The 11,279-nt window shown below is 38.0% G+C and overlaps 1 protein-coding gene across 1 annotated transcript; it reads right to left on the minus strand.

Moving 5' to 3' along the window:
- Window positions 1-314: 314 nt before the first annotated feature.
- On the minus strand, window positions 315-8,848 carry LOC139136747 (2-Hydroxyacid oxidase 2-like). Its single transcript, XM_070704563.1, has 10 exons — window positions 8,255-8,848; window positions 6,719-6,858; window positions 5,935-6,069; window positions 5,366-5,511; window positions 4,859-5,032; window positions 3,781-3,929; window positions 3,142-3,321; window positions 1,698-1,856; window positions 1,233-1,302; window positions 315-749 (listed from the first exon to the last, which is right to left on the minus strand). Exons 1-10 carry the CDS (start codon window positions 8,333-8,335, stop codon window positions 679-681), a joined length of 1,305 nt encoding a protein of 434 aa, XP_070560664.1. The 5' UTR covers window positions 8,336-8,848; the 3' UTR covers window positions 315-678.
- Window positions 8,849-11,279: the final 2,431 nt, after the last annotated feature.

Below are 11,279 nucleotides of genomic sequence, written 5' to 3' on the forward strand. Positions count from 1 at the left end.
CAGAAATCCATGAAAAGGGAGGAGGGTGATGAGGGAGTGAAGAAAGTAGTGATTTTTTTCATTATTTCCGTCGCACACTAGCTGAAAGCCAAACAATGGCTTGAGGGAAAGACAGTAAAACAAGGGGAGAAATATGAACTGGAAATAAAATTCGGATGCAGGGGAACATATGTAACGAAATAAAACAGAACAATTACCAACGGTTTAGACGATATCATTATGTCAAAAGCAATGATTTTACACCTTTTTCTCAATTTTGCGAGCCACAAACCACTTTTCATTTGAGAGTAGGTTATTAAAAATACCGCACGGAGTACGTCATTTTATATTTTATTGATCTAGAATATATTAGTAAATTTACAATATAATTACACTTCACCTTCAGGATCACCTGAACTAATGAAATACATAGAATAATTAAAATAATCGTGGTTACACTGTGACCATTCGCTATGGATGAAAACCAATTTAGCTCGCATGATCCGGAGAATCCTATAATAAGGCTATACAGTACATGTCGCATTCAGCATACTGGAGACAAGAGGGCGCACACAATTAGGTTGAACATAAAAGTAAGAAACCTAGATATGGACATGGTCTGGTTCACAGAACGTCATAGTAACTTATACTATTATTGGAATTGAAATCAGGTTCTTGCTTTAATCGGGAGGGAATGTTTTAATTATCTTCGTGGAACGAGGATGACCTCACAACGCAAAACGAGCCAATTTCATCGACTGAAGTGCAACCTGAAAAAGGAAAAAAATGAACGAAAAAAGCGACATAAAGTTGTGTAATTTTCTGTATTTGTTTTGTCAAAGATTTCTTGTACAATTGAACTCAACATAGTTAATATTCCAGGTATACGCCTTGCCTCCACTTGTTTCATGGAAAAGTTTTATGTTCTTCATTCACAGAGAAAAAAAAGTGTTTCAGTGTTTTGATTGATATCATCTCCTCCGGTGTCAAGAATTTCAAGTTATTTTCGGCCGCCATTGCTGATTGAGTCCTTTTATCTGTCATCCTTTTCCCAATTTGCAGAACTGTCAAAATGTCAACAGTATTGTCGGTAACTGATAATTGCAAAACCTTGAATATAATCGATTGTGGGTTTTAAGTAATCTTTTGAGTTCCCCATACTCTTCTTGCAATGATAAATTCACCTAAATTTGACAGTTCAATACTTGTACATGTATATAGTAAAGGTCATACCGTTGGTGGCGCACACTAACCTGTGTTACTCATGCATTTTGCGAGTTCATTTTTGAGAAGGGATAACACTTGAATAACTCCCTCTTCGCCCTGAAAAGAGTGTAAAACACGGAGAATGACTGATTATTTGATAAGGTAATTGCCGGGTTACAGCAAACATGAGCACACGAACAAGAACATAAACATATGTTGAAGGTTATTGCTAAAATGATAGGTTGAAACATGATGGTTATATGTTCCATTGTAAAAAATGAAAATGTCGGGTGGACTATGTATTTACTCAGGGTTCACTTCTAATCTGTGAATGTTAAAGTCGTCAGCTTCCAACGAGTCAGAATTACTTGGGCAATCAAAAATCCTCTTTTGTAGTTTTAATGTCAGTAGTTTGATCATTTGAGCTCAGACGAAAATAAAAGTCACGTCACCGAATCAATGCTGTGTCAGGCCTAGGATGAACAGCAAATACATAACATGTGCGACTTTACCTGATAACAGAGTCCGTACAACACTGGGCGACCCAGAAAGCACGCCCTCGCACCGAGGCCCAGGGCTTTCATCACATCACTTCCGGAACGAACACCGCCGTATACATACACCTCGGTATTATTTTCCACCGTTGACACAATTTCAGGCAATATGTCAAGCTGTATAAAAAAAACCCAAATATCATGAACACGATTGGAACTAATTTGGGATAATTTGATTTTCACATTTTTCAAATTTCTCAAAATGTTAGGTGCCCTATAGCTGAATATTACAAATTACTCATAAAAACAAGTGTGTAACTTAAAAAAGCAGATGAGCTTACATTTGCAGATCAAATAAACATTACTTCACCATCCAATTATCCCAAATTAGTTCCAATCGTGTTCATGTTAAAGGTTAAACAATTCCTTCTTCATCGGGTAATTTATCGGGAGTTTTTGTATGAAGCAATCGGTATGATAGTCAAATGTATAATCCTGGGTATTTCCATTCATAACGAGCCTGTATTAGTACAGAATGACACAAGGGTAAAACACTTAAAGGCCCCGACTAATCCCTAGTATATTTACATTTTATGGATTCCCGCGCTATTTGAAAGTATTAAGTCAGTGCAGGCCATATTTTGTTAAATCGTCTTTTCTATAAAACTTCGTCTGAGGTATTATGCACCTCGAAAGTGAAACTTTCGCTTAAATGTTTCTCAATAAAACTTAAACTTATAAAACTAATAGGATCACCAGACAAAATTTGATACTAGAGAAACAAATTACCAAGCTTTTACCGATATTTGAAATTCAAAATGGCATCCAACCGTTCATTGGTAAACTCTACTGGGAAGAATATAATTTTAGATTTTGGTAACACTCACAAGATGAAATGTGTTCTTACTCCCAAAACCTTTAAATGAAGACTAACAAGCGGTAGACAAGAAAAGTAGTTAAGTGCAAAATGTTGAGAGTTCCAATATCTGTTCCTGAGGAACGATCTATCGTTAATTGAGCAGTAGATTTTCTGGAGTAACCTCGGATAACTGCCATAATTTGTGTGGTTGTCTGAAAGCGAACGGACGATAGATTGTCCTCAAGTGTTTCACTTAACGTGACGAATGGGTTGATCATGTGTTTATGCTGACAAGGTCAGTGAATCAGCGGCCTGGGACGAGTTAATGAGTTGGTCACCTGTGATTTCTCAAAAACCAATGGACATCAATTGGCACAATTTGAACCGAATTCTGAAGTGTCATGGGACACGCGAACGTGATAACGCAGCACACGACATGTAATGAAGTCTTAAGCGCGTCATTCTCCGAGGTATTTGACAGTTGCATATCGGTAGACGTTTTTTTTACTTTTTATTTGCTCATACATTACTGACGATAGTATTGATAAGTCTGTACTAAATTGCTCCTATAAGCTCACGAATGGTATCAGCAATATTAAATACCGTTCCGTGTAGCGAATCGACCGTTTTACCGCCCTCATTCGATACTATCAGTCCTTGTACATCGTGATCCATAGCCATCTTCGCCTCTTTTGGGGTCACAATATCCATGAGAATCATGGGAAGGTTTGTAAAACTTTTGAGTCTTTTGACATCTTTCCAAGTGGTTGGACGAATTCCATGCTGAAACAGATGACATTGGAGATGAGTCTCTCGAAATTACTCAAATACATAAATATGTAAAAGTTGGTAATTTGAAGACTGTTGAAAATTGTTCGGAAGTTCACTTATCACTTGCCTTGCGTACCAAACAGAAACGATATTAAAGAAAGTTTGATTTACACTAGCTTTTTTTTTTAAAATTTCCTGTTCACATAAGGTTGTGTTCAAAGTTCTCGCTGGTTATAAAGATGTGCAAGGCATTAAGCAATAGTTTATAGTACATGCGTGTTGGCTAGAATGGTAGCGTGTTATATATACATACATATATATATATATATATATATAAATATATATATATATATATATATATATATATATATATATATATATATATATATATATATATATATATATCATCTTGGAAAATTACAGTGTTCGATGCTAAAGCATAGCGTCTAAATAATAACACAAATTACCAACCTTTTGAAAAGCCTTTGCAGGACTGATGTCATCAAAGTTGCCCAACCGGACAGCTGTGAGTTTATCGAGGATATTGTTTATCGCCAGTGTCCATTCCCCTCCCTCCGACTCGTCTTCGTAACCGTATCCACCAGAAGCCACAACAATACCTGTGCATGACATTGTGTTAAGGTCAAGGTTTTGTGCTTTGACTTTATTCTTATAGGCTTTGTGTATGTGTGCACATGGTTGTATATATCCATCCACGCCCTTGCTATGGTCGTCTTTATCTTACAACTAGTCATGTAGATTCTTTCGTGAAGGCAAAGGGTCGGCACCTTACGGGACAGTGTATTTTCAGTTTTGGTTTCAACATTCGCCAGCCGGTCAGTCTGTTTTCAGATATATCTAGTATAAATGGGGTCGGTTTTCGGTGACTTTATCAGTGGTGTATTGTGTATCATGGGTGAAGGACATGTCAATTAGTCGTTTTGGGGGCGCACATACTATGTAATCGACCAGTATGCAGGCGAGCAAACCACTGTTACCTTCACAAATGAAAAATATCAATGTCCTCTCTTGGATAAGAATTTAAATTGCATTATCTTCAATATCATGGTTTTATGCCCTCTTTAAAAAGTAAATCCCGTGCGTGATATCATGAAATGGGGGCTGACAATAGGTTGAGATACATGGGCCTACTGTGGGTTTCTTTTTCATTATCACTGCCGTTGATGACGCTGTGCTAGTGAATAGCGTATGGAATAGCTATGATTGCGATTGAACATTACAGCAGCTGCATAGCCGACTTAGTTACCGTGACCTCTGAGTTAGAGAAAATCAATACTTTGCTAACAGATCGAATACGCAGCTTTATTCGAACCAAATATATATATAGTCTGTCATACTTGTTATTATTTCTCATCTCAACTTCAAGTGTCCTCAAAATCCGCCATCGTATAATTTCATAGACGTCACTCTGTCGCTATTTCCAAAAATCAAATACGGCAAAAAGCAATTCCAGATACTTTGCGAGAGCAGGGCGCCGCAAACGCCATAATTAGGAAGAAGTTGGACCAGGCCGTGGCACAAGGCTTACCTTGATAACCGGCTTTCTCGGCTCGGCGTACGAGAGTCTCGTGGAAGCCATCATCGCATATGTAAATTTGAAACCACTTCATAGCGTCCGAGTTCTGAGTGCTCTCGATGATTTCTTCCAAGGAATAGTCCGACAACATTGGAACTATCTCGCAGATATTCAAGAATCCAGCAGCTGTTGGTACAAAATAATTACCAAGCATTATCAGGAGTTATTAGTTTCTAAAATTATGAATCACCGTTCAGAATTATAATATTATTTTCGGAGCAACAACATTACGCTTTCATCGTTTATTCTACGCTTTTCATTCGACTTGTTCATATATATATATATCTCAGTGAATGGTATGTGGATGTAAATAATCGTCGATGTGGTAATATATTTCAACAATAACATGATTTCCAGTCATCACTCTTTAAGTTTTGCAAACTTTTATCATTGTTTCACCGCATGCTGGTATGCGAGGCAAGTGAGTACCTTACACCATAAATCTAGTGATCGACTAACCTTTAGAAACGCAGAGATCACCTTCATCCCACAGCCAAGATCTGTACATAGACGGGCCTATTCCGACGGGCAGTTCTACGTAGTGGTCCTGTATTGTCGTGCTTAGGTCAGGGAAATCGTTCATTATGCGTTTCCTGATGTTATACCTGTGATCAAAAGTATTTTTTCAGATCGTAGATTGATAATAGTATGTATAATATATTGAGTTATACACGTGTAGTCAATGTCTCTCACTATTGTCACTCGAGATTGCGAGTAAAATGTAAGGTCTTGAATACACGGATTATTTTACTGTTGATGTGAAACATCATTACAGTATTGCATTTCAAAATTAGTGACACCGTGAACGTAGGGGGTGTTATTTTCATAGATTTATTCTTTGAACGTTTGTTGCTTTTGACCGAGACGATGCAATAACTGCAAGTGCTACGTGCTCGTGTAAAAGGCGAGGTGGTACCCAATTATCTAATTGAAATCAACATGAAATTAAAGTAACCCATTTATGGCCATGAACACTTCGTGTAATGATAGTTGCATTGAGAATATGCTATTCGCATATAAATATGTACCTCTGAAATGCAGCTATATTCTCCTCCACGGTGGCTTTGTCTCCCGTGCCATGCGCTATCAACGCATACGTAAACCTGGGTAATTTGCGTCTTGCTTCTCGCTCAAAATCTTCGATATCAGACATTCCTTTGTATCTTTAGCGGAGGTAGATATTCCGGAAAATAGAAAATAGAGAAGGAGAGTAAGAAATGTTTTATGTACTTTGAGTTCAAAGGTCACACTCTATATTAGCATGTGTAAGTAATTTCTCCTGACATGTTCAGAATATTTAGTTTTGACCGTCTATATTTATACTCTTTTACGGCATTCTTCTGGGAGAGTGGCGACACTAGAATCTTTTCATGACCAACTTACATTTTAGTACCATTTCAACTAAATCTTGTCTTCCTGCTTTTTTTCTGAATATCAACTATATAAGAGTATTATTTCGATAAAACTAATCCAATCAAATGTTTTCGCTTGGTATCACATGATTCGCCTCTAATACAACCCTTCACACCATGTGAATAAGAAGAACTAGTGATGCGAATATTTTCACGGTTTTATGGATGTTTGCAAATCACTTTTCAGCAAACAGCACCCACGTTAAAACTTTATTGAAGTAAACAATTATAGGGAATTTTTCACACAAATGTCAACAAGCATAGAATGAAATCAGTGTCAAGATCTGTTTGAGCAACAGCAACACACCGCAGTCATCTAATGTTGTAATCAACAAACGGGTCTTCTAATATTGTAATACGTATTACATTATTAGTAAAGCTGCAGCATACCAGAACTCACTTTTGAAATAATTTCCTTCTTCGTTTGTAGACATAGATAGCCGTCAAGGCAAAGCCTATACCGACAGATACACAGGCGACAAACTTAACTGCACTCCAAGCAGCACTCCAAACCCTAGACTCCATAATGGTTGACGTCACCTGTAATACATTGGCATAAATTAAATGCTAATATAGCGGCATACAGTCAGTTTACTTCTCTTTTTTCTATCTTTTTTGGTGCCACTTCAAACCTGAAGGACTTCTACGACTTTCGTGCAAATATTAGAGTAGAAATAAATTAACGGTGATAATTTAAACATTTCACTTATGCAAGGACGATTGTGTTGAAAAAAACATGTCACTCACTATAGAGTGATGGTCTTGAAAATTACAAATGATATTTTATGTAGTTTGAATGCAAAGGATGATTAAGTAAGTAAATAAATTTTATTAGACATTTTAACATGCAAGCAACTTATTTCAGTATTTATTGGTCCACGGCCCTGCAATACCAATGTAAGTTCGGCGGCCCTGTATGGTTTTATTTGCTAGCTTCTCGTGTACATATCCTATCTTACAAGTGCATTTATTCTATGATCCATCGGATTATTGGAGCTCAAAATCACTCAACTCGAGATACATTTGGTGAGCGGCGATGAACTACATAAGTGGCGTCTAAGTACACTCGACGTATGGCATTCCGAGGCGTAATATGTAATACTTGCAGAAATAATAACTCGACCTCAATGAGAACAGCTTGTAAATAATGCCAATAAATAGTACTCAGGTAATCTAATAAAGGTAATAACGATAATAAATTAGACAATTTTATGGTTCACTGTATGCGTTACAACATAAGTGGCGAGAATATAATTCTTCGCACATTTATAACTGTAGGTAACGATAAGGTAAATCGTGTTATCAATAGGCGACACAGAAATTTGACAGACATTGAGAAATCAAAGCTCTCACTATGCGATAGGCATACTGGCATTATGGTTATAAATTAGGCTATGTACCGTACTCCGTTTAATTTAAAGCACTAACAAATGATTTTTGACTATTTTTAACTGCAATTTATCTCTCAGATACATGTCGTTGCTAGGGGCAAATTAGGAATTCCTCGATACTACGCGAAGACGTACTGCTGCGTTTTGGGCCGGGATTTCGACCACAGTTAACGAAACACAATGCGAATGTTGAACAACTAGTATTTTGTTTTGACTCTCACGAACAAAGAAGCATTGAAGCGCGCCTCAGAATTTACTACAGCAAAACAATACTCTATTGAACACCTGTACAGTAATGACATGCAAAGGATCTCGTTGCGTCAGAACTCGGTGACCGTGACAGAATCACGGCCTGGTCGTTGTTATCTGGTGGACCGAGGAGTGCCCTACATATGTATGTTATCGCCCAGCAATGAACCTTACACACACTTTGACAGGTAAACTCCAAACATAAGCAGCCTGGTCAGATACATTGGTCCATCGAGTCACAGTCCCTCAGCCTCTCTAGCTGACATTTTAATCACATCTTAATGGCACATACTTACACTATCAGGCAGTCCGTCATGCTTGTCTGGTGTTAACTTCTCACGCTGTAAAAACACATAAACTTGCTCCTCTTTGGTCATCTATTCAGCTCCCCATGGCCTCTGAGCGGCTCCTTCCCCGGGTGTCAAATAGAGTGTCACAGATTCGGTGTGGATCACCGTTGAGTTTCCCAAATCTCTATGCAGGTTTTTACGCGCACGTTTCGCGTGTGCAAGTCAGCCGAACCCTCGTTTGTCGAGCACTGGCTAGCTACACTGTTATCGCCGATTTTGTTCAGTGAATGCTGTTTCCGTACCTGTTGACCTGTCGCAAAGAAGTTTATTGCTCGATTCCTCTAAGTCCAAGACGGCTGCAGGAAGGCGGTCGTTCCTGATCACAGACACGTGATTTTGTAAACAGAAGTGTAATATCTGCGACAGTCAACACCACTGAAAACTATTTGTTTACAGTAGACATAAAATTGCGGTGTAAATTCCTGTATTAGAATACGTGTAACACGTAAGGTTGACAAAGCTCCTTTGTCAAGCGACGACTGCCGAAGGGCGACGCGAACCCAGCCCTGGCTTGTCATCAGATTGCACTCCAGATATCTCAGTCGGTCACCTTTGTACACAGCATGCATATCCATTGAAGGTTGGAGTACCTGACCACCGGCACGTACGTATCTGACCTGGCATAGCTGCAGATGTGTGTCTGCCCAATCGGCACGTACAGAGCACAGACTACGCATGCCTAGAAACAATTCCGATACTCGCATACACAAGTACATTATACACGTACAGGGCAAACAATATTGTCTATGCTATCTGAAGCACAGAAGTCATGATGGTGAAAATTTATGATCATATCAATCGACATTCGGCAGCGGAAATTATTGCAGGAATTTTTGTAACAACGAATGTGGCACTCGGTCGGTCCTGGATCTACTGTTTGGGGAACTGTAATTACACGATCAAATACCTGCAAAAGTGAAGACGAAGAAAGCAGAGAAAACTCACTTGTCTGAGGTTCAAGCTGATTCGATATTCAGAATCGCTCTGATACTTGAAACCAAAGTTTTATGAACGCCATCATTTTTTCTATGATATGATTTCATACTTCATCGTCCCCCGTCCTTGATTCCAGGAGCTTGCTCCTTTCCTGATCGGACACATACCAGACTACTTAATGTGAAAGTGTTCATGTATGTGTGTATCCGGTGCGCATAAATTTGAGTATATATTTTATTTATTGTGTGTGGGATTGTTTGTGAAGCAGAATCTTTTTGAGTTCAAGTGATGGAGACAGAGACGGCGGCTCTGTTTCTTCACACTTTATTGCTACCGCTACGATGAACTACTGATACAATAACACAATGTATCAGTGGGTGGATAAGTGACGACGACTAGATCCAGTGGTGAGCGATGCGCTCTGAGTATACGCATACACATACACTATACTGTACATAAATATGTACTGAAGTAAAGTAACTAATTTGTGTGATACAGCCGATTTTGGCGGGAAAGTAAGAAGTGTCTTTGACTTTGATTGGTTAGAGCTTAATCACGTCAGAAAGAATTAAAACTGAGTAAACACAGGATACTAGGAAGGAACTGATGAGATGACAATCTGTCTTCATTATCAAGGAATGAAGAAGCAGCTATCTCTGCTTAACGTTTCTCAATATATTGCTATATGTATGTATGTATGTATGTATGTATGTATGTATGTATGTATGTATGTATGTATGTATGTATGTATGTATGTATGTATGTATGTATGTATGTATGTATGTATGTATGTATGTATGTATGTATGTATGTATGTATGTATGTATGTATGCATGTATGCATGCATGCATGCATGCATGCATGTATGTATGTATGTATGTATGTATGTATGTATGTATGTATGTATGTATGTATGTATGTATGTACGTATTATTTATTTATTTATATATATAATTTATTTATTTATATTTATACCTCGGATGATGGCTTGAGCGAGTGGAACCCGAACGGCTAACGTGACTTATTAATGCTGTTTATGTTTATACTGCTCTGTGATTCTGCACCGAAATCTATACTTCAAGAGAGCAGACACATACAAGTAAGATGTTGTAAATGTCAAGAATTTCGTTAAGATATTCACAAGATTTTAGAACAACCCCATTTGTATGGAAATTGAACGTTTCAATATATCATTGATTACAATGTGTGCCAATTATTAATCACTTGAACGAAAGTACGAGTAGCGAGCATCGTAGGCCGACTCCGTACTCATGTGGTAGGTCTATTTTAAAGCTTTGCCTATTTTACAGGAAACACTTTTAGATTATAAATTGGCAGTTTCTTTTCTCTGCCCTTTGTAAATTTTGAATTCAACGTCTCGTATTGTATTTTATTTGGTAATATTTCAATGCTCTTAACGGTCCCGGCCCGAACATTGTGCAAATACAGGGCAAAATGTACAATAATTCCACTCAAGAAAACAAATTACTCAGGCATTGCTTCGTATCGATCGGAATCACTTGGAACGACAATCTTAAACAACAAGAGTTTAAAGAGGCACTCCCATTTGGTAACATTTTTAAAACACATTTTTTTAATGCCAACGGTCGATATTTGACGTGGTGACTGCGCGCGGATCGCGAGATATCGATAAAAACATGTCATTTCCCGAGCGTATTTTTCACATCCCGAAGTTTTACGATCGTTTCTGATTATGACGCGAAATCCACCGAAGGTTTGTTGTTGTGCTGATTGACGATATTCTAGGGAGTCCATAATAAGTTCGAACGACGCAATTTTACCTCCCACTGCGAAGACATTATATACAGCATTATGCCTTTACCACAGGTCAGTTTTTGAAAACTTCTACTTAGCTTTGTCGTTGTCATTATTCTAAATCAGTTGTATTATATTTTTAACCAATACCACATAAACATAAGTTTTTACGTGTTAAATATTAGCCGCCTCCGATGACTACATTTTGTCGTCTGCTACACAGTACGTGTGGTTCGCCGCGCGCGTGGTATGCGTCTAT

Source organism: Ptychodera flava, chromosome 7 (genome assembly GCF_041260155.1).
Source record: "Ptychodera flava strain L36383 chromosome 7, AS_Pfla_20210202, whole genome shotgun sequence".
Classification (NCBI taxonomy): domain Eukaryota; kingdom Metazoa; phylum Hemichordata; class Enteropneusta; family Ptychoderidae; genus Ptychodera; species Ptychodera flava.

What these genes read in the sequence shown, in the direction of transcription:
- LOC139136747 (XM_070704563.1), bottom strand. Translation starts at nt 8,335, where the DNA reads ATGACCAAAGAGGAGCAAGTTTATGTGTTTTTACAGCGTGAGAAGTTA. An exon ending in ATGACGGACTGCCTGATAGT is followed by an intron (nt 6,859 to 8,254) that starts GTAAGTATGTGC and finishes AATGTATTACAG; the next exon opens with GTGACGTCAACCATTATGGA. An exon ending in CTGCAAAGGCTTTTCAAAAG is followed by an intron (nt 3,322 to 3,780) that starts GTTGGTAATTTG and finishes CATCTGTTTCAG; the next exon opens with CATGGAATTCGTCCAACCAC.